The sequence below is a fragment of the Oncorhynchus keta genome, chromosome 19, assembly GCF_023373465.1.
Source record: "Oncorhynchus keta strain PuntledgeMale-10-30-2019 chromosome 19, Oket_V2, whole genome shotgun sequence".
Classification (NCBI taxonomy): domain Eukaryota; kingdom Metazoa; phylum Chordata; class Actinopteri; order Salmoniformes; family Salmonidae; genus Oncorhynchus; species Oncorhynchus keta.
This window is the reverse complement of record NC_068439.1, coordinates 75748446-75775840: the sequence shown is the minus strand read 5'-3', so window position 1 is coordinate 75775840 and position 27395 is coordinate 75748446. Positions and strand designations below refer to the sequence as shown.

General features: G+C 43.2%; 1 protein-coding gene across 2 annotated transcripts in view; it reads right to left on the bottom strand.

The window, feature by feature from the left end:
- LOC118398868 (serine/threonine-protein kinase PAK 6-like) overlaps window positions 1-27395 on the bottom strand; it is a 43656-nt gene that overhangs the window by 1533 nt on the left and 14728 nt on the right. For both annotated transcript variants that reach the window (XM_035794648.2, XM_035794647.2), the window contains exons 2-9: window positions 26611-26744; window positions 12963-13202; window positions 7615-8259; window positions 6964-7443; window positions 4155-4288; window positions 3487-3613; window positions 2935-3060; window positions 33-167 (exon numbers count right to left, since the gene is read on the bottom strand). In XM_035794648.2, the coding sequence (XP_035650541.1) occupies window positions 33-167; window positions 2935-3060; window positions 3487-3613; window positions 4155-4288; window positions 6964-7443; window positions 7615-8259; window positions 12963-13166 (1851 nt within the window). In that variant the 5' untranslated portion in view covers window positions 13167-13202; window positions 26611-26744. The remainder of the gene's footprint in view (window positions 1-32; window positions 168-2934; window positions 3061-3486; window positions 3614-4154; window positions 4289-6963; window positions 7444-7614; window positions 8260-12962; window positions 13203-26610; window positions 26745-27395) is intronic.

Below are 27395 nucleotides of genomic sequence, written 5' to 3'. Positions count from 1 at the left end.
GTGTGTGTGGTATGTATCTATATCTATTTCACCTTCTGTGTGTTCCTGACTGTGGGTGGCGGCTCGTCCCTCAGTTTCTTCATAGCTGCCACTGGTGTGTCGCTGAAGTAAGGAGGCTCTCCATCCACCATCTCTACCACCATGATACCCAGGGACCACACATCCACCTGCCAGACATCAGAGACATTTACACAATTAACACACACAGAGCCTCACGTACCCTCTAACAGCATATCCAGAGACCTTCCATCCACTTGACTGACACAGGAACATAAACACACACCAGTGGAGGCTCCTCAGAGGAGGAAGGGGAGGACCATCCTCCTCAGTTAATTTAATAAAAATAAAAATGGTAAAACATTTAAAAAGTAATCATTTCTAGATAAAAACTATACTAAATATTATCAAGTCATCAAATGATTGATAAAATTATTATATTTTGCAAAGAAGGTCTACAGTAGCCTCAACAGCACTCTGTAGAGTAGCACCATGGTGTAGCCAAAGGACATCTAGCATCTGTCCTCCTCTGGGTATATTGACTTCAATACAAAACCTAGGAGACTCATGGTTCTCATGTGGTGAGTAGTTGACTCAGAGAGAGAAAGACAATAGTTGAACCATTTTGAACAAATTAATTTCTTCCAAAATGAAGGAGATGCAAGACAGAAATATATATATAGAAACAGATTGAAACTGAAAAAAATACACTTTCTTAGCTAGCAAATGCAGCTAGCTAGTGTAGCTGACTGAAACACCCTGCTAAAACACAGGGATGCTATGTTAGCTATCTGGCTATGACTAGTCAACACAACACTGGAACTCTTCCAAGTCAAGTTAAGCTTTTGGTTTTATTAATCTATTGCCACCGTGGCCCACCGGTGTAACTGCTAAACTGCTTACTGACTGTACACTGTAAGGTTACTGCAGGATTGTAGAAGGGTTTACTAACGCATTAGTTCTATTAGCTATGCTGATTATGACGTTACTTTATCTAATATGGTGACAACGATGTAGGCTGTGTGTAGTGGTTTGGCTTGGAAAGTTTTTTTTGTTGCCTGGTCACATATAGCTGATGTGTTGTGCATTGAAGTCCTCAAGCGAAGGGGAGCGGTGAGAGGTGACCGCATGGATGCGAGAAGGAATACAAAGTGGCTGTGTTTACGAGTGGTCAGGGGTGTATTCATTCCGCGGATTCTGTTGAAAAACGTTTCTTAAACGGAAACAAATGGAACAAAACGGGGATAAACATACTTGAATTTGTCCAATAGAAACTCTTATTTGCGACTGTTGGACTAATGATTACATCCTATATCAGCTAGATGCGTCTCTCGACCTGTGTGCACCTACGTTGTAAATTTCCTTCATAGGCTATGTTGTATCAACCTCATGATGGGTACAGAGAACATTAGAGTATCATGTAGTAGCCTAAACCTATCGATGTTACATTGAACTGGGTTAATGGAATGTGAATGACAGTCATCCAATATGCTGTAATAGGCCATGCTCATGGAAAAAAAATCCTCCTCACTCATTTTAAACGGCACTCATCGCCACTGACACACACACCCATAGAAACGGCACGTTCATCCATGTCATATCCTGTACAAGCATTCATTGAACATCACACACTATCACACAATATTCAGTGACAGTACACACACTGTCTTTCTCTCACATCAAACACACACTTAAGGATGGAAAAAGGTCCCTCCATCTCTGTTGAATCCCGATAAGAAAATACCTCGGTGGGTAACAGATAATCCTGCCTGTCTGTTTTAGGCAGTATTATCTAGTGCAAGGAGTATCCGGCCTGAAGTGGTGAAGGAGAGGTGTAGGCAACAGTAACAGGATCATGTGTGTGCTGTGTGTGTGTGTGTGTGTGTGTGTGTGTGTGTGTGTGTGTGTGTGTGTGTGTGTGTGTGTGTGTGTGTGTGTGTGTGTGTGTGTTTGTTGTTTTTGTGTGTTTTTTGTGTGTGTGTGTGTGTGTGTGTGTGTGTGTGTGTGTGTGTGTGTGTGTGTGTGTGTGTGTGTGTGTGTGTGTGTGAATGAAACACAATGTGCAAAACAATAAGGTCAAAACATACAGTGAGCTCCAAAAATATTGGGACAGTGACACATTTTTGGTTGTTTTGGCCCTGTACCGCAGCACTTTAGATTTTAAATTATACAATGACTATGAGGTTACAGTGCAGACTGTCATATTTAATATGAGGCTATTTTTACCCATTTCGGGTGAACAGTTTAGATTTTTTGTTGTTGTTGTATACAGTCCCCCAAAAGTATCGGAACAAATTCACTTATGTTTTTACATTTTTTAAATGTAACCTTTATTTAATTAGGCAAGTCAGTTAAGAACAAATTGTTATTTACAATGACAGCCTACCCCGGCCAAACCCTAACGACGCTGGGCCAATTGTGCGCCGCCCTATGGGACTCCCAATCACGGCCGGTTGTGATACAGCCTGGAATCAAAGCAGGGTCTGTAGTGCATTAGACCGCTGCACCATTCATTTCTATTGTGCAAAAAATAATCTGAAACACAACCTAAAAAAACAGCAAATACATCCAACAAGTTTGTAGAGTCACAAGCTCTATGTAATCATTGTGTACTAGGAATATGGGACCAAATACGAAACGTTTGACTACTTTAATACACAGTAGTGAATTTGTACCAAAACATTTGGTCCCCTAAAATGGGGGGATTATGTACAAAAAGGTGCTGTAATTTCTAAACGGTTCACCCGATATGGATCACAATATCCTTCAATTAAAGCTGCCAAAACAACAACACAATTGTCACTGTCCCTAAACTTGTGGAGGTCACTGGATGTGTTTGAGGGACACATCAGTGTTTCGGATACTCTGTTCATATTGTAGAATGAGACAACCTTCTAGCAGTCAAACAAACACAGTTTTGGTTGGTTGTTCTGTTACCTGAGTTCCATATGGCGTCTTTGACACAACCTCTGGAGCCATCCAGTACGGTGTTCCAACCAAGGACTTCCTTTTGGGGATGTCTTTGCTGATCTGAGCACAGAATCCAAAGTCTGACAGCTTGATCTAGGAAAATAATACAATAAAAAAATACAAAATAAATGAATAAAAGGCCATCAAAATTATTGGATACATTACAAATTACTGAAAGGGCCAAATTCCAACATGCTCATCTTAGCTTTAAATTTAGCTTTAGCTTGAACTTTATGCCATTGATATCAATACAATTTGCATTATCAAAATTTAAGATTTGGTCTTCAGTGATTGAGAGTTCTAGAGGTTTATCTGTAGGGGTGGGTTGGTAATTAGGGGATGGATAGGTAGAGGTGCTGGGTAAGGTCTTTTGGAGACGGTTTCTGCCCTAATTTTGTTAGTTCAAACCCGGCCACTCCTGCCCCCAGGAGTGCATACAGTTAGCTAGCGCAATATTTTGTAAGGTGTTCTGAGGATAGAGACCGGGTATAAATTATTTCTGGATGTGGCCGGACTTACCCTCCCATCCAGCGTGAGCAGTATAGAGTCACTCTTGATGTCACGGTGGATAACTCCCTGGGAATGGAGATAGGCTAACGCCTGTAGCACAGCCTCACACACGGTGGCTATCTGCTCTTCATTCAGCCTGGTATGAAATGACATGCAACTTAAACTTGTTATCCAACATTCTAGTCAGCCTTTGATATAAAATTGTAGTGTTTTGTCTTTGACACAACATCCATCAGGTTAATCATGTTAGCATTAGCATCATGTGAATCGTTCTCTTCTTTCGTTATGTCAGATCAACATTGTACTGTTCTCCAGTGGACCAAAACGTAGTAGGGAATTACAGAGGAATCTTGTTGCAACACGTGCCAACTTGTGTTATTGTTAGACCCTCCTTTATTTTGGCAATTATAACAATTACATTTCTCCTTTAACACAAAAGAAGGTATGCAGGAGTGGGTGGCAATACAGTTACTTGACATAACTTCAAATGGGATTTTCCCAAAGCAAACTATTACTCATCTCAATCTACCCAAAGGGGTTGGTTTGTGTACATTGTCATGGCATTCTGAAAATTATTATTAATATATATAATATGATTAATGAACATCACTGTTGCTAGGAAGTATTCTGTGTTTTAAGCTTCACAACATTGCTCCTCTTATTGACAGACCCTTTACCTGGTTTCAGACACGACGTTGGTTAGAGCGCCGCCCTGCAGGTACTCCATGATAACCCACAGCTCCTCTTCCACCAGGGCACTCCTGTACATCTCCACAACGTTGTTGTGCCGGTAGTCCCTCATGATCACCACCTATGGTTACAAATGTACATGAGAAGAGGTGCTTAGAGGGCTATTTTGTCCATACAGTTGAAATCAGAACTTTACATACACCTTAGCCAAATACATTTAAACTCAGTTTTTCACAATTCCTGACATTTAATACTAGTAAAAATTCCCTGTATTAGGTCAGTTAGGATCACCACTTTATTTTAAGAATGTGAAATGTCAGAACAATAGATGAGATAATGATTTATTTCAGCTTTTATTTCTTTCATCGCATTCCCAGTGGGTTAGAAGTTTACATACACTCAGTTAGTATTTGGTAGCATTGCCTTTAAATTGTTTAACTTGGGTCAAACGTTTCAGGTATCCTTCCACAACCTTCACACAATAAGTTGGGTGAATTTTGGCCCATTCCTCCTGACAGAGCTGGTGTAACTGAGTCAGGTTTGTAGGCCTCCTTGCTCGCACACACTTTTTCAGTTCTGCCAATAAATTTTCTACAGGATTGAGGTCAGGCCTTTGTGATGGCCACTCCAATACCTTGACTTTGTTGTCCTTATGCCATTTTGCCGAAACTTTGGAAGTATGCTTGGTGTCATCCATTTGGAAGACCCATTTGTGACTAAGCTTTAACTTCCTGACTGATGTCTTGAGATGTTGCTTCAATATTTCCACGTAATTTTACTCCCTCATGATGGCATCTATTTTGTGAGGTGCACCAGTCCCTCCTGCAGCAAAGCACCCTCACAACATGATGCTGCCACCCCCGTGCTTCATGGTTGGGATGATGTTCTTTGGCTTGCAAGCCTCCCCCTTTTTCCTCCAAACATAACAATGGTCATTATGGCCAAAATGTTCTATTTTTGTTTCATCAGACCAGAAAACATTTCTCCAAAAATATGATCTTTGTCCCCATGTGCTGTTGCAAACCGTAGTCTGGCTTTTTTATGGCAGTTTTGCGGCAGTGGCTTCTTCCTTGCTGAGCTTTACTGTGGATATAGATAATTTTGTACCTGTTTCCTCTAGCATCTTCCCAAGGTCCTTTGCTGTAGTTCTGGGATTGATTTGCACTTTTCGCATCAAAGTACATTAATCTCTAGGAGACAGAACGCGTCTATTTCTTGAGTTGTATGACAGCTGCGTGGTCCCATGGTGTTTATACTTGCATACTATTGTTTGTACAGATGAACGTGGTACCTTCAGGCGTTTGGAAAATGCTGAACCAGACTTGTGGAGGTCTACATTTTTTTCTGAGGTCTTGGCTGATTTCTCTTGATTTTCCCATGATGTCAAGCAAAGAGGCACTGAGTTTAAAGGTAGGCCTTGAAATACATCCACTCCAATTGACTCAAATTATGTCAATTAGCTTTAAAGGCACAGTCAACTTAGTGTAGGTAAACTTCTGACCCACTGGAATTGTGATACAGTGAATTATAAGTGAAATAATCTGTCTGTAAACAATTGTTGGAAAAATGACTTGTATCATGCACAAAGTGGATGTCCTAACTGACTTGCCAAAACTATTGTTTGTTAAGAAGAAATTTGTGGAGTGGTTGAAAAATGAGGCTTGCAAGCCGAAGAACACCATCCCAGTCGTGAAGCACTGGGGTGGCAGCATCATGTTGTGGGGTGGCAGCATCATGTTGTGGGGTGGCAGCATCATGTCGTGGGGCAGCTTTGCTGAATGAGGGACTGGTGCACTTCACAAAATAGATGGCATCATGAGGGAGTAAAATTACGTGGATATATTGAAGCAAAATCTGAAGACGTCAGTCAGGAAGTTAAAGCTTAGTCGCAAATGGGTCTTCCAAATGGACAATGGCCCCAAGCAGACTTCCAAAGTTGTGGCAAAATGGCTTAAGGACAACAAAGTCAAGGTATTGGAGTGGCCATCACAAAGCCCTGACCTCAATCCTGTAGAAAATTTGTTGGCAGAACTGAAAAAGCTTGCGCAAGCAAGGAGGCCTACAAACCTGACTCAGGAGGAATGGGCCAAAATTCACCCAACTTATTGTGGCAAGCTTGTGGAAGGCTACCCGAAACGTTTGACCCAAGTTAAACAATTTAAAGGCAATGCTACCAAATACTAATTGAGTGTATGTAAACTTCTGACTCACTGGGAATGTGATGAGAGAAATAAAAGCTGAAATAAATCATTCTCTCTATTCTGACATTTCACATTCTTAAAACAAAGTGGTGATCCTAAATAACCTAAGACAGTGCATTTTTACAAGGATTAAATGTCAGGAATTGTGAAAAACTGAGTTTAAATGTATTTGCCTAAGGTGTATATAAACTTCCGACTTCAACTGTAAGTAATCTATCCATTTAGATAGGCAATCTATCCATGTAGATAAGCAATCTTGACAGACAGATAATATCAAAAGGTAGCTTTTCAAGCTCATTGGGAGAAAGTCCATGTCTATCTACCTTTCAGACTAGACATGCATTTATTAATTGAACAGAATGCTCAAATTCCAAGAAACTGTTGTGTAGTGAGGTTTACATTTCATTAAGTGCAACTCACTATACAATAAAGTCCTCTGTTCTGTCCTAAACGATTAATGGAGGCATGCTGTTTCATATCTTGTTTTAGTCCTTCAGGCCAGATAGGAACCCACAACCTAATGATATACTAACACAGTTCAGCCTTTCTTACAGTCCAATTCTGACCGTTTACCTCCCATTAACATACTGCATACCTCGTTAAAGAGCAGCTCTCTGCGCTGCTGCTTACGGAGATCCATCATCTTCACCGCCACCTGCCGACCGCTATGCCTCTCGCGGGCAATGCACACGACCCCCGTGGAGCCCTCCCCGATCTTCACAAAGTTCTCCAGGGAGGTGCGCGGATCTCCCTTGTCAACTACCATCTGCAGGGCCGCCTTGAACTGCTCATGGGTCACTTTGGCCGGCTCAGGCTCTGGCCTGAGCTTGGGCTGTTGCTGCTGGGCCGTTCCTGTTGAGCTGGTGGCCGGGGAGCCCGTGGGAGAAGGCCGGGGCTGGGATGGGCTGTCCTGTTTGGGGAGTAGGAGCATGGTAGCCCCCTGAACTATGGGTGATAACGATCCAATGGTGTAGCTGGAGGAGGAGCGTGAGGGTCTGTGGGTTCGCCCTCGGCCTGCGATCAGGCTGCTGGTGCCATTGGGTAAGGACATGGCCGAGGGCCCTAATGAATTCATCTGGGAGATGACAGGAAAGATATTTTAGCATAGGCCTTCGACAAAATAGAAATACAGGTGATCTGCAATGACAGGTGTAGGCAACTCCAGTCTTGAGGTGACCACAATGTTTCCTTCCAACAAGACACAGCTTCAACATATCAATGCTAAATGGAAACGGAAGAGGCTTACCTTCAGGTCACAGGACGAGTGGGGTCTCTGAGGAGAAGTATCCTTGGAGGAAGTCAGAAGGTCCGGCAGGTGACTGACCCCAGGCTTGACCCTCATGTTGACCTGCTGCTGCGTCTGCAGGGTCTGCAGGTTATAGCAGGATGCCGGCCTCTGATTGGCTACCTTGCCCTTTTGCGGCATCCCCATCTGTTGTCCCGGCCGATTTATAAGTCCGGACCATTCGCTAAGTGTATAATGACCTGTGCCGCCTCCTCTAGGGGGCGTGGGGACTGGCCCCTTCGGCAGAGGTGCAGGTTTATCCCCAGCTGCCATGCTCATCTCATGCGTCGACTTTGCCCGAGGCAGTACCCCATTGGGCTGGAGGGTGGATGTTTTCCTAAGAGCCAGTTTGGGGCTGCCGCTCTCGCTTTGTACCTGCCAGTAGCTGTTACCGCCGTTATGACGCTTCTCTTGGTCCAGCTCCTCATACTGATACGTGTCCCCTTCGACGAGCTCGCCCAGACGCCCCATGGAGCGTGCCCGTTGCCGCGCTGAAGGACTGCTCTTCCGGAGCGAGTTGGAACTGGTGACGGTAAGACGAGTCATCTCTGAGATGACGTGGGAGATGTAGTCTCCGTGTCCTATGAAACTCCCCCTACAAATGGTCTGAAAGGGAGAAATTGGACATGAACAAAAACAGTCAATATTGGTTCTGGAACATGGTAGGCACAACCAGGGCCCTATTTTATGGTCTGGCTGATAATTAGAAATGATATAAATTGTTAATAATCTCTTTAGAAGCGCTGTGTAAAAAAGCGACCTACACTAATTTTATCCATTCCTATCCCTCTCTGTGCAAAACAGACTTGCCTCAGGTCAGAGGTCAGGGATATTTCAACCTCTCCTACAGTACACAAAGTGTTCTTACCACTGGTCTCGCCCAGAGGTCATAGTTCAACTCTCAGGCCCCAGATGTCAAAATACTAACTAACTGCAAAGACAGACCACTTAGGGAGCGGTCTAAATTTATGCAATTGTTACCCGGAGGAAAATGGGGGAGGGTCATGCTTTTTTTATTTCAATCATAATATCTCAATTATAATATCTCGATGTATGCCTGATGCTGCCCCTCATCCCTGATTCGCTGCTGGGCGCTCAATATCAAGTGTGCCTAGTGTGGTCTTAATTAAATGATTCATAACCTATACTATAGGCTATATGAAGAGCATGCTGGGAGAAGCACAGGGCAAAGCTACGTTTCTAAGAAAATGAACTTCCTTACCACGTTTTTGCGCTGCTGAGATGGTGTACATGAAACTAGGCTACACTGCATTACACACTGCCATGGATAGGCATTCCCAACCATGGGCCCTGGCCTGCCCTGCTCTTGCTGATGTATACCCTATTGTGCTGCCTAATCAATGACTGTGCTGTGTACAGTGGCACTTCAGGAGGCAAGTCAAAGGCTTCTTCCAAAAATGATTGTCTTATTTTGTCCCAAAAAAAAGCAATATCTCTGCATGCGGACTAACCCTACTGATGTCCTTTTAAGTTTGAGAGGGAGAGTGTGAAGATGGGAAGGAGGACCGGAGGTAAGCTTGCTACTGCTATAATTGATTTAAATGAAATCATTATGTTTCATTGCCCATAATGAAGCTATTTATCAGAGTTATTGGCCTCACAATAAGCCATATTTCAGTAATTTACTTAACTTACATTACTATGAAGCGGCAACCGCAAAGATGCACAGAGCACGGGTGCTGAAAGTAGGCTAATTCGAGAAGGCCTAATTCATTTAAACACTTTTCATTTCAATTTTACTTTAGGCTACTAACAACGAGGGCTTTGTGTCAGAGCCTATTTCTTACTATTCCAGAAATAAGAGGTATGCCTACCTGATTGACAGACTAAATTATAGTCTACTATCCATAGATTTTGTCAGGCAATTCCTTCAGTCACTGTGCATATCTCAGTGTCAGTGAAGGGCTTGGTGTGTTAAGTTAAAACCAGGGCTCGAATTGTAATAATTTTATTATTATTTGGGGTATAGGGGAGATTCACTTGTTTTTTTTAAGCGTTCAGGGAGGGTCGGGTAAAAAATATATTTCACTGAAGGGGGGGGGGGCATCCATTTTCATTTAACAGAAGCCCATTTTTCTTTAGGTATCCCTCATTATAAATAACGTACAGTCCCTTAGTCAATGACAGGAGCCCCTAATTATCTTTCTAATGAACAGCCGAGAGAGCGAGAAAGTAGGAGAGAAAAATAAAGAGGGAGAGAGATGATGATGATGATGGGTTCGCTATCAGGGTCAGGAGCATGTTCTTGACAGCCTCTCGGCTAATGAATTACTAGGCATGACTGAACACTGCTCGTGTTAAAAGTCTGTGCGACAGTTTAGTACAAAATTAACTTCAAGAGTATCACCATTATCTCTTCTTTGAATCCCCTCGTCAAGTATATCAATAGACATCCAGTCTGCACATACAAACCCAGTTGGCAGAGCCCGTGGTCTAGTGGTAACTCTCCTGGCGTAGACACATGTATAATCCTCTCCCTAATGGAGACCGGGGTTCAATTCCCACCTTTAACCCTTCAATCTATTTTCCCCCACCCTCCTGTATCCCCTCTGATTTACTCCCTCGCTAAATAAAACGTGTGAAAATACCCTAAGTATATATTTAAAAGGAAGAATTCCAGTCTGAAATGGAGTGTTTTATAAACGAACAATATATAGGCGGTCTAAGAGTGTGACACTGTATCTCGGAAACTATTTTCATTGCTCCTCTTGTGTACCTTGAAACCAGGTCAGGCCTAAATGGTGTGTGAAAATAGAGCCCTGTGTGTAAACAGTTGCACCCAACACAAAGCTTGATAAAAGTGCCTTGAGATTGCTGGGAATGGTTCCATAAACAAATGAGGGCAAATAGAAGGTAAGAACAAAGGTTGGTTATGGTAGGCCTAAACTATGCTCTACTGGTCAATGATGTGTGTGTGGTCTTGATAGTAAAAAAAAATAAAAGTTAAACATCTCTGTGCAGTATTACACAATGAATCAAGTTTTTGAGTTTTGACAGTATATTGGTTTAGTTAGTCACAAACAAGTTTCACTTAGTTTGAATGCACAGATTATTTTTTTGTTGCAAGAATACGTTCATTGGTGAGTTACGTTAAGTGTAGGACTGACACAAAATCAGTGTGTGTGTTGTTGAGTTAAAAGGGCACCTTGATTAATTTACATGCTGCAAGTATTGGTACATACCTACTATCTATTAACTTAATTTCATCTCATTACATTATTTGCTATATTCAATCTGTTCAATACCAATATCCCCCTAAAGCATGTTTGTGTATCCTCAGGGTTTTTCTCGCAGGTTTCTGTTGTTGTTGCAATTTACGTCATGTCATGCAAGGTGTAAACTAAGATAAGATTCTCTTTTTGTCACAGGATTAAATATGACCTAAAAGATCAACATACTGACATAGGGAGAATGTTGCCTCGAAAGAGTATCACAAAAAAGTTGGTTCATTAAAGCGCTTTACCAAACACTTCCTCTAACTGTGTACTAAAAAAACAAATAAACCCGTCATTCAGTATGTCCTATTCATGTCCTGGTGTCACTAAAACAGGTGTGTATTTTTACCAACACTTTCATATACAGCACGTATAAAGACACACGGGTGTTTATCTGAATCCTGTATAATAAAGTATTTGCATGAAACACACTGAATACACAGAAGCATTGTCACGCCCTGGTCTTAGTATTTTGTGTTTTCTTTATTATTTTGGTCAGGCCAGGGTGTGACATGGGTTTATTATGTGGTGTGTTTTGTCTTGTTTTTTGTTGTTGTAGGAATTGGGATTGTGGTATAGTGGGGTTGTCTAGCATAGTCTATGGCTGTCTGGAGTGGTTCTCAATCAGAGGCAGGTGTTTATCGTTGTCTCTGATTGGGAACCATATTTAGGCAGCCATATTCTTTGAGTGTTTCATGGGTGATTGTTCCTGTCTCAGTGTTTGTTTGCACCAGATAAGGCTGTTTAGGTTTTCACGTTTCTTGTTTTGTATTGTTTGTGTTTATTATTTTATTAAACATGAATAGAAATAACCACGCTGCATTTTGGTCCTCCTCTCCTTGGACGGAAGAAAACCGTAACAAGCATGCAGATATCATGATTGTTATTTACTTGAATTGAGTCAGGTGAAACACACTGAATACACAGAAGCGTGCAGATAAGCATTTCGCTACACTCGCATTAACATCTGCTAACCATGTGTATGTGACAAATAACATTTGATTTGATTTGACAATAATGATAATGATAATTACGATAATGAAAATAATAATAATGATACCAATAATAATAATGATGATGATAATAATTATGACAATGCTAATAACAACAATGATCACAATGACAGGACCTGAGACACCCCACTGTACCTTCTTGGGCCTGAGACACCCCACTGTACCTTCTTGGGCCTGAGACACCCCACTGTACCTTCTTGGGCCTGAGACACCCCACTGTACCTTCTTGGGCCTGAGACACCCCACTGTACCTTCTTGGGCCTGAGACACCCCACTGTACCTTCTTGGGCCTGAGACACCCCACTGTACCTTCTTGGGCCTGAGACACCCCACTGTACCTTCTTGGGCCTGAGACACCCCACTGTACCTTCTTGGGCCTGAGACACCCCACTGTACCTTCTTGGGCCTGAGACACCCCACTGTACCTTCTTGGGCCTGAGACACCCCACTGTACCTTCTTGGGCCTGAGACACCCCACTGTACCTTCTTGGGCCTGAGACACCCCACTGTACCTTCTTGGGCCTGAGACACCCCACTGTACCTTCTTGACCTGAGACACCCCACTGTACCTTCTTGGGCCTGAGACACCCCACTGTACCTTCTTGGGCCTGAGACACCCCACTGTACCTTCTGGGCCTGAGACACCCCACTGTACCTTCTGGGCCTGAGACACCCCACTGTACCTTCTTGGGCCTGAGACACCCCACTGTACCTTCTTGGGCCTGAGACACCCCACTGTACCTTCTTGGGCCTGAGACACCCCACTGTACCTTCTTGGGCCTGAGACACCCCACTGTACCTTCTTGGGCCTGAGACACCCCACTGTACCTTCTTGGGCCTGAGACACCCCACTGTACCTTCTTGGGCCTGAGACACCCCACTGTACCTTCTTGGGCCTGAGACACCCCACTGTACCTTCTTGGGCCTGAGACACCCCACTGTACCTTCTTGGGCCTGAGACACCCCACTGTACCTTCTTGGGCCTGAGACACCCCACTGTACCTTCTTGGGCCTGAGACACCCCACTGTACCTTCTTGGACCTGAGACACCCCACTGTACCTTCTTGGGCCTGAGCTCCACATTGGTGATCCGGGACGGGTCCACCACTGGTTTTGGCCTCCTCAGGATGTCAATGACGCTCTGCCACTGGGGCGGCAGGCCCACGAAGCACCCCTGCACTGCGTCGAATGACGTGTGGACCCGATGCTCAAAGTCCTGTGGTGCCGAGATCTCCGGCCTCCGCTTCTTTTTCCGCCGGAACATGACGAGACAGCCGGTGAGGGGCGGGAAGGAGGAGGGCTGGGGAAAGCAAAGGGAACCCTGTTACCACACAACGTCAACAGCTTCTCAGCCAAAGCCATTGGGGCAGTATATCAAGAACACACACACACTGACGCACACTCTCTCTTTCGGTAGTGACACGCTCAAGCAGACATGCAGGGTAAGATACCTTCTGGTACGTTGCAGTCAATGGGAAAAGACGCGTGTCACAGGGTTGATGCTTAAGTGAATACATTGCATTCAATGAGGTAAGGTAATCACAATATGGACGCATAGACAAAGCCATCACAGAAATGACAGCCTCCCTCCCTCTCCATCTCTTTCTCCCTCCTCTCTCTATATTTCTTTCTCTCTCTCTCTCTCTCTCTCCTTCCATTCTCTCTCTCCTTCTTTCCCCCTCCCTCTAATCTATGTATTTTTCTCTCTCTCTCCCACCTCTCTCGCCCCTCTCTCACTCCCACCTCACTCGCCCTTCTCTTTCTCCCACATCTCTCTCCCCTCTCTCACTCCCACCTCTCTCGCCCTTCTCTCACTCCCACCTCTCACCCTCTCTCACTCCCACCTCGCTTGCCCACCTCACTCGCTCTTCTCTCTCACCCACCTCTTATTGGTATGGTAAACGTGTTAACATTGGCAAATCAAGTGAAATAGATAATAAACAAAAGTGAAATAAACAAGAAAAAAATGTACATGAAACATTACACTCACAAAAGTTCCAAAATAATAAAGACATTTCAAATGTCATATAATGTGCAAATAGTTAAAGTACAAAATAAACATAAATAGGGCCAAATAGCATTCTAGTTGGCTCTGTTTTTGGTTGATTATTTTCAATGTTTCAAGTAATTATCTTTTTGATTTCTCTTGATTTGGTTGGGTGGAATTGTGTTGCTGTCCTTTGGGGTCTGTTTGTGTTTGTAAACAGAGCCCCAGGACCAGCTTGTTAGGGGACCCTTCTCCAGGTTCATCTCTCTGTAGGTGATGGCTATGTTATTGGCAGGTTTGGGAATCACGTCCTTTAAGGTGGTTGTAGAATTTAACGTCTCTTTTCTGGATTTTGATAATTAGCAGGTACCGGCCTAATTCTCCTCTGCATGCATTATTTAGTGTTTTGCATTGTACATAGAGGATATTTGTGCATAATTCTGCATGCATAGTCTCAATTTGGTATTTATCCCAATAAATATGGTGTTTATTTTGTGAATTCTTGGTTGGTGAGCGGACCCCAAACCTCACAACCATAAAGGGCAATGGGTTCTATAACTGATTCAAGTAACCAGCTCCTAAATGGTATGTCGAATGTTATGTTCCTTTTGATGGCATAGAAGGCCCTTCTTGCCTTGTCTCTCAGATCACTCACAGCTTTGTGGAAGTTACCTGTGGCGCTGAAGTTTAGGCAAGGGTATGTATAGTTTTTTGTGTGCTCTAGTGCAACGGTGTCTAGATGGAATTTATATTTGTGGTCCTGGCAACTGGCCCTCTTTTGGAACACCATTATTATTGTCTTACTGAGAATTACTGTCAGGGCCCTGGTCTGACACAATCTGTGCAGAAGATCTAGGCGATGTAGGCCTTCCTTGGTTAGGGACAGAAGCACCAGCTCATCAGCAAACAGCAGACATTTGAATTCAGATTCTAGTAGGGTGAGGCCAGGTGCTGCAGACAGTTCCAGTACCCTCGCCAATTCGTTGTAGATTGGGGTGATCAGTCCTTGGTTCCAAATATTGGGGAAGATGCCAGAGCTAAGGATGATGTTAAAAAGTTTAAGTATAGCCAATTGGAATTTGTGGTCTGTATAATCATTATCATTTCATTTTGGACACCATCAACTCCACAGGCCTTTTTGGGTTGGAGGGTTTGTATTTTGTTCTGTAGTTTATTCAACGTACCTCGAGAATCCAGTGGGTTCTGTTCGTCTTTAATAGTTGATTCTAATATTTGTATTTGATCATGTAAATGTTTTTGCTGTTTGTTCTTTGTTATAGGGTTTACAAGATGGGAGAAGTGGTTTATCCATAAATCTCCATGTTGGATAGATAATCCTTCGTGTTGTTGTTTGTTAGAGTCTAAGGATTCTTCAATTACATTGAGCTGATTTCTGACGTGCTGTTCCTTCTATTTCTGTAGTATATTTCTGTATTGTTTTAGTGATTCACCATAGTGAAGGCTCAAGTTTTCTGGGTCTCTGGGTTTTGGTTGGATAGGTTTCTCAATTTATTTCATAGGTTTTTGTATTCTTTATCAAACCATTTGTCATTGTTGTTCATTTTCATTTTTTTTTTTTCATTTTTAGATTTGATAGGAAAGCTGAGAGGTCAAATATACTGTTTATGTTTTCTACTGCCAAGTTTACACCTTCACTATTAAAGTGAAACGTTTTGTTCAGGAGGTTTAGTTTTTTTGGTACGTTTACACAATACTTTCCTTAAATATAGCATTTCTTAATAGTATTCAGTTCCTTTGGATTTGATGCCTCATGATTGAGTATTGCTCTGTTCAAGTAGACTGCGATTTTGCTGGGATTTTGCTCCTCTCTATCTCTCTCTCTCTCTCTCCCACCTCTCTCTCTGAGTAAAGATGTGGAGATGAAGCGAGGGTTAGGGTTAGGGTTGATTTTCCACTCTCCCACTACATGGTAGAAAGGTAGGCCTCACTTGAAGCTTGGCCTAGAGTTAATGTGCTTTTGAGTGACATCGGTAGAACAGTTGAGGCTAGAAACAAAATTCACACGGGATCGTTCAACAGAAGCTTCCGATGAACGCAAGCCTACATCTGACCATGTGAAATGAACTCTTCACAGAGAACAAGGCTTTTCTTCCATAGAAAAGCATTACCTACAGCCCTCACATAAGCATGAAGCCCCTGTTGACCGTGATTGAACCGTCCTTGCAGAAAACAAATTGTGACCATATAGGGATGCCCTGTATTGAGGTTCAGCTTCCTGTGGCAAACAGAAAGTGTCTTACTTCATCTTCAACATGGTCCTTCATTCTTTCCCTGCAGTTACACAAAAACACTGTCTTCCATCCTCTATAGCAGGGGTGTCAAAGTCAAATGGACGGAGGGCCAAATAAAAAATTTAGCTACAAGCCGAGGGCCGGACTGTTCGAATGTTCATTGAAAAATTTTTAAATGACGCATATAGTCTAGTGAACCTAATTGAACCTACTGAAAACCTAACAAATATATTCCAATATGATCAGATAAATAAAGCAATATTTTCTTATGGCTCTGTCAGTAATCTTTAATTTTCAACAGACACAAAAGACAAATTTCCTTTATATAAAAATCCCCATAACATGAACATTAAATGAAAGAAACCGGTATTCAAGGCACCATCAGTAGCCTATATTTTCTATTTTAGCAAAAGTGGGCTAAATTTACTTCAAAGAAAAAAACAATAATAGCAATTTTCTATCATCCACTCAACTGAAATATTTTAAAAATATAATTGGATTGAAATACAATAAAATAAAGTGCAAAAATCTATTAATCAAAAACAACACTTTGTTTAAGGAGAAGTAACATGCAGTGAAAACAAATATTAAACTTTAACTTTTAAACTTGAACTGAGTAAAAACTCTAAATATGTGATTGCACAGTAATGTTCACTTGTTTGAGGTTGAGGGTGATACTTGGTGGTGTCCCATCTTTTCCACAAGTTCATCAATGTTCGGGGTAAGGCTCTGAGCTGAGGAAATCCTCAGAATTGAGTGGAGGTGTTCAGCAGTAAGTCGACTTCTGTGTGATGTTTTGTTCAAGTTCATCAAAGAAAACAGTTGTTCACACAGGTATGTGCTGCCAAACATAGACAACGTTTGAGCAGCCTGGATGCGCAGCTGGGGCATTGTGTCGGGGAGGAAACGGGCGAACTCCGCAGCACCCACTGCCGCATATTTTGCCCTCAGTGCATCATTGCATTGGAGGTCAATCAACTCCATTTGGAGGTTTGGTGGTGAGCTTTCCACGTCAACAGCAAATGGGTTACCGAGCAGTTCCAACCTGCTTTTTGTACTTCAAAGTCAGCAAATCGGCGTCGAAAGTCAGCGGCAAGCATACCTATTTTATCAGCCAACTGTGCGCTCGGGAACGCACTGGTAGAGAGCTTCTCTTTCATGGTCTGGCAGCTGGGAAAGTGGCTCAAATTTTCTTTCCGCATCTGCGTCTCCCACAGAGTCAGTTTGGTTTTAAATGCCTTCACTGTACTGTACATATCAGAGATGACACGATCCCGACCCTGCAGCTGCAAGTTCATTGCATTCAGATGACTCGTAATGTCACACAGAAAAGCCATTTCACACAGAAACATTTCGTCTCGGAGTTGTGTTGTGTCTTTCCCTTTGCTGTCCAAGAACAGACAAATCTCCTCACGAAGCTCGAAACATCTTTGAAGCACCTTTCCCTGGCTTAGCCATCGCACCTCTGTGTGATAAGGCAAATCACCATGCTCCGTTTCTAACTCCGTCAGAAATGCCTTGAACTGGCGGTGATTCAAACCTTTGGCTCTGATAAAGTTAACTGTGCGCGTGATGATGCTCATTACATGCTCCATTTTCAAGGCTTTACCGCACAACACTTCCTGGTGTATGATACAATGATAAGCTGTCAGCTCACCTGTCGCGTTTTCCTCTTGCATCTTTTCCCGTATCTTCGCCACCAGTCCGCTCCTGTGTCCACACATCGCAGGTGCTCCGTCGGTTGTCAAACCCACGAGTTTTTCCCAAGGCAGCTCCATCTCATTTACACATCTTGACACCTCTTCATACAAATCATGCCCCGTAGTTGTGCCATGCATAGGACGTAAAGCCAAAAACTCCTCTGTCACGCTTAGGCTGGAGTCCACTCCGCGGATGAAAATTGACAACTGGGCAATGTCAGAAATGTCGGTGCTCTCATCCACAGCCAAGGAATATGCAATGAAATCTTTTCCCTTTTTCACAAGCTGCTCTTTTAGATTGATGGACAACTGGTCTACTCTCTCGGCAATGGTGTTTCTGCTCAGACTCACATTTAAAAAGATTTGCCTTTTTTCTGGGCAAACTTCGTCACAAACTTTAATCATGCAGTTTTTGATGAAATCCCCCTCCGTAAATGGCCGGGCTGATTTAGCGATCTCTTCTGCCAAAATAAAACTGGCCTTGACAGCAGCCTGGCCTTGTGATTTGGCTTTTTTGAACAGAGCCTGTCGAGATTTGAGGCCTCGTTTTAATTCCTCTGCCTTTTGTAGCCTTTGTTCCATGTCCATATTCTTGTTTTTGTCCGCGTGTTTCGTTTCATAATGTCGTCTCAGATTATACTCTTTCAGTACCGCCACACTTTCTCCACACAGAAGACACACAGGTTTTCCAGCTACCTCCGTGAACAAATACTCCGACTCCCACCTTGTTTGAAACCCCGGTTCTCAGTGTCCACCTTCCGTTTTGCCATTTTTGATGGGTATCTGAAAGTTAATTTTACTGTGATGCTGACAACTGCTGTGCCAATAAATATTGAAATGAAGCAGCCTACTGCTCGGTGCGTCACCGTTGCATTGTGGGAAATGTAGTATTGGTGCGTGTAAAAGATCTGCGGGCTGCCGGCTTGCTGCGGTCTGCGGGCCGGTTCTAATAATAAATCAAGATCATCCCAGGGGCCGTAAAAAACCTTCTCGCGGGCCGGATGTGGCCCGCGGGCCTTGACTCTGACATATGTGCTCTATAGAATGGTCAATTCTGAAGCACGTACAGACTTGAAAGGGGACCGTTAAAGAGTGTCCCCAGTAGGCTGTACATTGAATTTCAGCTTCCTGCGATTACAGGAAGTGACTTAATTGGGGGTCATAGGGGTCAAATATTTTACATATTTGGGATTGGGGGACTCGGTATATAAAATGTAAATTCAATCGACCCAAAAGCGTTTTTGACAGGCAGGCAGACAGACAGATTCAAGTTTCAAGTCAATCTAAAAAAATGTGGGCCTCCGGGTGGTGCAGTGGTTAAGGGCGCTGTACTGCAGCGCCAGCTGTGGCATCAGAGACTCTGGGTTCGTGCCCAGGCTCTGTCGTAACCTGCCGTGACCGGGAGGTCCGTGGGGCGACGCACAATTGGCCTAGCGTCGTCCGGGTTAGGGAGGGCTTGGTCGGTAGGGATGTCCTTGTCTCATCGCGCACCAGCGACTCCTGTGGCGGGACGGGGCAGTGCACACTAACCAAGGTTGCCAGGTTCACAGTGCTTCCTCCGGCACATTGCCGCTGCTGATCCAGTTTCAACTGTACTGCCTGCGGCTATGGGACCCTGACCTGTTCACCGGACGTGCTGTTTTCAACTCTCTAGAGAGAGTTAATGATCGTCTATGAAAAGACAACTGACATTTACTCCTGAGGTGCTGACCTGTTGCACCCTCGACAACTACTGTGATTACTATTATTTGACTATGCAGGTAATTTATGAACATTTGAACATTTTGGCCATGTACTGTTATAATCTCCACCCGGCACAGCCAGAAGAGGACTGGTTCCTCTCTAGGTTTCTTCCTAGGTTATGGCCTTTCTAGGGAGTTTTTCCTAGCCACCGGGCTTCTACACCTGCATTGCTTGCTGTTAGAGGTTTTAGGCTGGGTTTCTGTACAGCACTTTGAGACATCAACTGATGTAAGAAGTGCTATATAAATACATTTGATTTACAGGGAAATGCTTACTTAGGAGCCCCATCCAAACAATGCAGAGTTAAAAAGTAACAAAAATGTGCCCAGAAAATGTTAAGGAAATAGTAACACAATAAAATAAAATAAAAATATACAAGGAGTACCAGTACTGAGTCAATATGCAGGGGTACAAGGCAGTTGAGGTAATTGATATATGTACATGTAGGTAGGGGTAAAAGTGACTAGGTAATCAGGGTAGATAATAAACAGAGTAGAAGCAGCATGTGTGAGGAGTGTGAAAGGTGTCTGTGTACAGAGGGCTATATCGTTCCATTGAAACACAGCTAGTAAAGGCTCAGTACAATACCTTTGTGATAAAAACATAAATACATAACATTACATTAAAAAAAAAATGTATTCCAATTTTTCAGAGGGTGCTGCAGCACACCATTTTCTCCCTCGCTCTGTCGGGCCACACCTCCCCTTGTTAATTTGAAAAAGATTTCGAGGCTATACAGTGTTTGTTTACATTTACATTGGTTACAAATAATGGAGTAAAATAAGTTTAAATGTTGGGTTCTTCCATATTGTAGTCCAAAACTGTATGTAAAAACTAAGGATTAGGAGGGAAAATATAAACTGACCTTAGATCAGTTTATAGGGTCAACTTCCCAACTCTATCTCCTTCTGTTAGCGCAACGATAATGGTCCCCTTTAAGCCATTAGTACACTACATAATCAGTCACCCACCACAGCATTACTACACATGCTATTGTTAGCTGTCTGTCACTTTCTGCACTAAGAGGCACTGCTCAGACGGGCACCTGAGCATGATTGTTCTGTTAGGGTTTCAAGGCCGTTTTCCCCAGACCCAGATTAAGCTGGTTCCTGGACTAAAAAGCACTTCCATAGGATATTCCCCACTGAGTGTGTTTTTTAGCCTAGGAGTTAGGGTTTGAAAAGATTTCAGCATCAATGACACAATAGGCTGTCATAACCTAGAAAAAGACGGATGGGAAGACGCTGTGCTGTCTTAACCAGTGGAGATGGACTGATCTCCAGAGAGTATAGAGAGGATGTGCATTTGGTAGTTGTTTACTGCTTCTTCAAATGACAGACATGACTTTAGCACCTCCAGGAAGCCTTTAAGGTTTTGACCACGTGTGTATGCACAAGGTTGAGCTTACATGTGCATGCACGCAGGACTAGTCAATGGTATGTCTTGTAACCTGTACAAACCACAGGCCCTACTTTCCTGGCTATGTTTTTCTTAAACGCTTGTGTAACAAACTACGATAAGTCTCTTTGAAACTTACATGTCCCACTTCACACCAAAAAACTAACTATCAACAGTTTCTCACTAAATGTTGAAAAGGCTCTGAAACCACGATCAAGCTAATTATTTCTACATCATATTATATGACCGGGAGGTCCGGTCCTGGTTGCTCCACTTCTCAATAAATGGTGAAACAAATCCCTGGATTACAACATGTAACATAAATATCTTCCTTTTCAAAAGGACGGAAACAGTAAGTTGTTATGGTAACAGTATGTGTGACATAACAAAACCTTTCTGAAGATGTTAAGTGTACAGTAGACAGACATAAGCCCATCAGGGGTGTATTCATTAGAAATCAAACGGAAGCTAACAGACGAAATGGAAATGAGAAACACTTGTTTTTCTGTTGCAAAAAGTTTTTGCTACTGTGAGCTCTTAATGAATACACTCCAGATCTACAGTGATCATTCATGTGACATGAATTATCAAGATTATTAGCATATCTGACATTACCCAGATGCCGATTTGCTGTTATATCTGATTCATCACTGTGAATCCAAAACAATATTTCACTGTCACTTTTCCTTTCTATGTCCAGCTTGGCAATGCATAACTTCACCTCCACTGAAAAAAGCAACCAAAACTGTTACCAGTGTTGTACTTTCTGTAAGTACCAGAATTTACCGTTTGCCAATCCACATAGACAAATATCATCTAGATACCTGTAGAAACATGACAAAAAATATATACTTTAGAAAGAAAATGTATCCATGTGAGAGACACAGACTTTATTGAAGACTCATGTCTTCAGTAGGTCATATGATTGAGTGTATTCTGACCCAGGAGTGTGAAAGTGAACGGAAAAGCTCTGGAGCAATGAACCGCCCTTGCTGTCTCTGCCTGGCCGGTTCCCCTCTCTCCACTGGGATTCTCTGCCTCGAACCCTATTACAGGGGCTGAGTCACTGGCTTACTGGTGCTCTTCCATGCTGTCTTTAGGGAGGGGTGTGTCACTTGAGTGGGTTGAGGCACGAACGTGATCTTCCTGTCCAGGTTGGTGCCCCCTCGGGTTCGTGCCGTGGGGGAGATCTTCGTGGGCTATACTCAGCCTCGTCTCAGGGTAGTAAGTTGGTGGTTTGCGGAGTTGGCCCAGTCTAGGGATATCGTTGGACGGGGCCAGTGTCTCCTGACTCCTCCTGTCTCAGCCTCCAGTATCTATGCTGGAATAGTTTGTGCTGGGGGGGCTAGGGTCAGTCTGTTATATCTGGAGTAATTCTCCTGTCTTATCTGGTGTCCTGTATGAATTTAAGGATGCTCCCTCTAATTCTCTCTCTCCCGGAGGACCTGAGACCTGGGACCATGCCACAGGACTACCTGGCCTGATGACTCCTCGCTGTCCCAAGTCCAGCTGGTCGTGCTGCTGCTCCAGTTTCAGCTGTTCTGCCAGCGGTTTTAGAACCCTGACCTGTTCACCGGACATGCTACCTTGTCCCGGACCTGCTGTTTTCGACTCTCTCTCTACCGTGCCTGCTGTCGCTAACTCTGAATGAGTTTTTCCTAGCCACCGTGCTTCTACATCTGCATTACTTGCTGTTTGGGGTTATAGGCGGGATTTCTGTACAGCACTTTGTGACATCGGCAGATGTAAAAAGGGCTTCATTAATGTATTTGATTGATTGTTGATCATTGGGGCATTGTTACTTCCCCAAATGACGGTGTGATAATGGCTCTGGAGGGGATGGCTGTCGTTTTACAGTCTCCTAACCAACTGCCCTATTTTGTTTATTTTTTCGCATTGTTTGTAGCTTATTTTGTACATGTTGCTGCTACTGTTTCTTGTGACCGAAAAGAGCTTCTGGACATCAGAACAGCGATTACTCACCTCAAACTGGGCTAAGATTTTTTTTACATTTACATTACATTTAAGTCATTTTGCAGACGCTCTTATCCAGAGCGACTTACAAATTGGTGCATTCACCTTATGACATCCAGTGGAACAGCCACTTTACAATAGTGCATCTAAATCTTTTAAGGGGGGGGGGTGAGAAGGATTACTTTATCCTATCCTAGGTATTCCTTAAAGAGGTGGGGTTTCAGGTGTCTCCGGAAGGTGGTGATTGACTCCGCTGTCCTGGCGTCGTGAGGGAGTTTGTTCCACCATTATGAGTCCGACGCGAAGGATGTACTGCTTCGTCGTGACAAGGCCCAAATCCCTGTCATTTGCATGAAGAAAAGCCAGAGAAAAAGAGGGAGGGCGGGGTGCCTTGTAATAATTTGCCAACCAGTGGGTTAAACCACCACTACCGTCCATATAATTGGCCAACGTGCAAGCATTGGTAAACAAACGGGACATTCTACGATTAAGACTATCCTACCAACGGGACAGTAAAAACTGTAATATCTTATGTTTCACCGAGACGTGGCTAAACGACGACACAGATTATATAGAGCTGGCTGGCTTCTCCATGCATCGGCAGGATAGAGCAGCTACTTCTGAGAAGACGAGGGGCGAAGGTGTATGTCTAATATTAAAGAAGTCCCAAGGTATTGCTCACCTGAGGTAGAATACCTCATGATAAGCTGTAGACCACACTATCTACCAAGAGAGTTCATATCTATATTATTCATAGCCATCTATTTACCACCACAAACCGATGCCAGCACTAAGACCGCACTCAACGAGCTGTATAAGGCCATAAGCAAACAAGAAAATGCTCATCCTGACATTGCGCTCCTAGTGGCCGGGGACTTTAATGCTGGCAAACTTAAATCCGTTTTATCTCATTTCTACCAGCATTTCACATGTGCAACCAGAGGAGAAAAAAAACTCTAGACCACCTTTACTCCACACACATACACAAATACAAAACTCTCCATCGCCCTCCATTTGGCAAATCTGACTATAATTCTATCCTCCTGATTCCTGCTTTCAAGCAACAACTAAAGCAGGAAGTACCAGTGACTCGCTCAATACGGAAGTGGTCAGATGACGCGGATGCTACGCTTCAAGACTGTTTTGCAGCACAGACTGGAATATGTTCCCGGGATTCATCCAATGGCATTGAGGAGTTTAACACCTCAGTCACCGGATTCATCAATAAGTGCATCGACACGGATTACAGGCAACATTCGCACCGAGCGAAAGGCTAGAGCTGCTGCTTTCAAGGAGCGGGACACTAATTCGGACGCTTATAAGAAATCCCGCTATGCCCTACTACACTGGCTCTGATGCTCATCAGATGTGGCAGGGCTTGAAAACTATTACAGACTACAAAAGGGAAACACAGCCACAAGCTGCCCAGTGATGCTAGCCAATCAGACGAGCTAAATGCCTTTTATTCCCGTTTCGAGCATGCATGAGAGCCCCAGCTGTTCCATACGACTGTGTGATCACGCTCTCTGTAGCCGATGTGAGCAAGACCTATAAACAGTTCAACATTCACAAAGCGGCCTCCCGCAGCAGTGCTAGCTGTGCCACTAGAGATCCTGGTTCTAGTCCAGACTATGTCGTAGCCGGCCTCGACCGGGAGACCCATTGGGCGGCGCACAATTGGCCCAGCGTTGTCCGGATCACGGGAGGGTTTGGCCCGCAGGCATGATCTTCTCCTATCGCGCACTAGCGGCTCCTGGGGTATAAACATTCACAAGGTCGCAGGGCCAGACGGATTACATGCTTGGACAAACTGGCAAGTGTCTTTACTGACATTTTCAACCGAGTCTATAATACCTATATGACTCAAACAGGCCAGAACCTCAAAAAGTTCTACAGCTGCACCATCGAGAGCATCCTGACCAGTTGCATCACTGCCTGGTATTGCAACAGCTCGACATTTGACCGTAAGGCGTTACTGAGGGTAGTGTGACGGCCCAGTACATCACTGGGGCCAAGCTTCCTGACATCCAGGACCTCTATACCAGGTGGTGTCAGAGGAAGGCCCAACAAATTGTCAATGACTCCAGTCACCCAAGTCATAGACTGTTCTCTCTGCTACCGCACGGCAAGCATTACGGAAGCTCCAAGTCTAGGACCAAAAGACTCAACAGCTTCTACTCCCAAGCCATAAGACTGCTAAACAATTAATCAAATGGCCACCCAGACTATTTTAAATTGACCCCCCACTTTTGTTTTTACACTGCTGCTGCCCGCTGTTCATTATCTATGCATAGTCATTTTAAAAATGACCAAAAGTAACCTGTACCCATGCACATTGACTCGGTACCGGTACCCCCTGTATATTGTAATGTAATTTTTTTGTTACTTTTTTCTTGTTACTTTTTGATTTTATTATAATTTTTTGCTTTAGGTTATTTAGTAAATATTTTCTTAACTCCATTTATTGAACTGCATTGTTGGTTAAGGGCTTGTAAGTCAGCATTTCACAGTAAGGTCTACACCTGTATTCCACGCATGTGATAAATACAATTTGATTTGACAAAAATAAGGGATGTAGTTTGCTCCCTGCACCTGATAATTGCAGACAAGAATGGCATTTATAAATGCCAAAATGTGTCACTTTGATCAACTGTTCAAGGCCCACATTGTCATTACTCTGCCATGGGCTAGAATGGTCACCTCACCCCTCTTTTGTTGTTTAGTGGTACAGGCCATGACTTAGAAGTGCTGGTTGGTGTGTCTCCAAGTCCAGGTAGGGTTGGCAGATGCAACATAACATCTCACTAAAGTAGGTAAGTCAATATTTATCTAAGGTCGGAAAGTAAACTAAGGGAGCTGTCCCGAGAAGTGGGATATTGAAATGACACATTCACTCTGAGCTAAACGGTTGTATCAGTCTCACTTACTGCACTGTACTGAATGTCCAGAAGAGGTTACATTTTGAACGAAGGTCAAGGTTACAGTTACAACAACTAACCATGGTCAACAAAACATTTATTATTCAATTTTTTGTCATGGTTCAGTCATGCCACTGAACCAGGAGTTTATTCTAATAGTATTTCAGTACTCCTACCAACATGAATCTTTCTCTAAACTGGCCGTACTGCACTAATGTCCCTTCACTCAGCCCTCTCTCATAGTTGCTTCTCATTAAAAGCACACTATTCACAAGATCAGAGGCGTCGTCACGGTAACATGTTATGACACTATACATAACTGATTCTGCTACCCTCATGAGCAAAGTGTTCTGAATAAAAGTTCTGTGCGGGACATCTGAGAATGAAACTGACAACCTTTCAACTAAATTGATTATATTAATTAAAAGGGGAGGTTCATTAATTTATCTCCAATGGTGGAATGTTCAATTCTTGAATTGAGATGAATGGCTTAACTTTATTTCAAAGCTACCTACATAAGGACTTCATAGCACAAATACTTATTTTATCATGTACTCATTCTCCATGTTTCATATAAAATATATTGATTATAATGTACAGTTTCCATATCTGGTGTCAAACATCACATAATAAACAGATGAGCCACAGATCTCGGGACATGTTGAAGTATAAATATTGTCAAGAAACAAGAGTCTTCTGGAGGCTAGAGAAGAGAGGAAGCTGTGTTGAGTCTTACCTGTCTTTACCGAAGTCTTGGGTCTTCTGCCTCTCTTAGTCCCTTTTTAATCCCGGACGAGCGAGGGCTTTCTGTCCAACGTCCGTCTGTCCGTCTACCCTTAACCCACCACTGGGGTCTTAATGATTCTCGACCTGGAAGGGAAAGAATTGCTTAGATGAAACGAATGTTATTTTCTTTCCCTCTCCCTCGCTTTATATCCCTCCTACTGTTTGATCTGCGGGTGTGGTGGAGGATACAGAGAGACAAGAAATTAGATCTAAAATAGTGTCGCTCATCTGCCGCTACGGAGGATCTCTTCCACTCCTCTAACTGGCTTGATCCAGAGTGTAGATAGTGGAGGCTAATGGATAATAATGTGTCGTGGGATCCCTGTTCAAGTTGATTTATTACACTTGATTTATCCCCAAGGGCCAATTATTTCTGGGATTTAACAGGCATGGCATGCAGACAACACATGACAACAGGATAAATACATCTCCTACAACATATGCCATACTGTTCGTTGCATGAACAATATGTTGACTATTTCATTGTTATTAGAAAGATGTGCAATTATGAGTATTCAGGAGATGTACTTCAATGTGCATACAGCAAAAACACATCTGTTTCTCCAAGTGGCCATGGTATGAGTCTCAAATGCAGTGGTGTAAAGTACTTAAGTGGTACTTTAAAGTACCAAAAGTTTTTTTGTGGGGTACCTGTACTTAACCTATTTATATTTTTTGACAACTTCTACTTTTACTTCACTACATTCCTATAGAAAATAATGTACTTTTTACTCT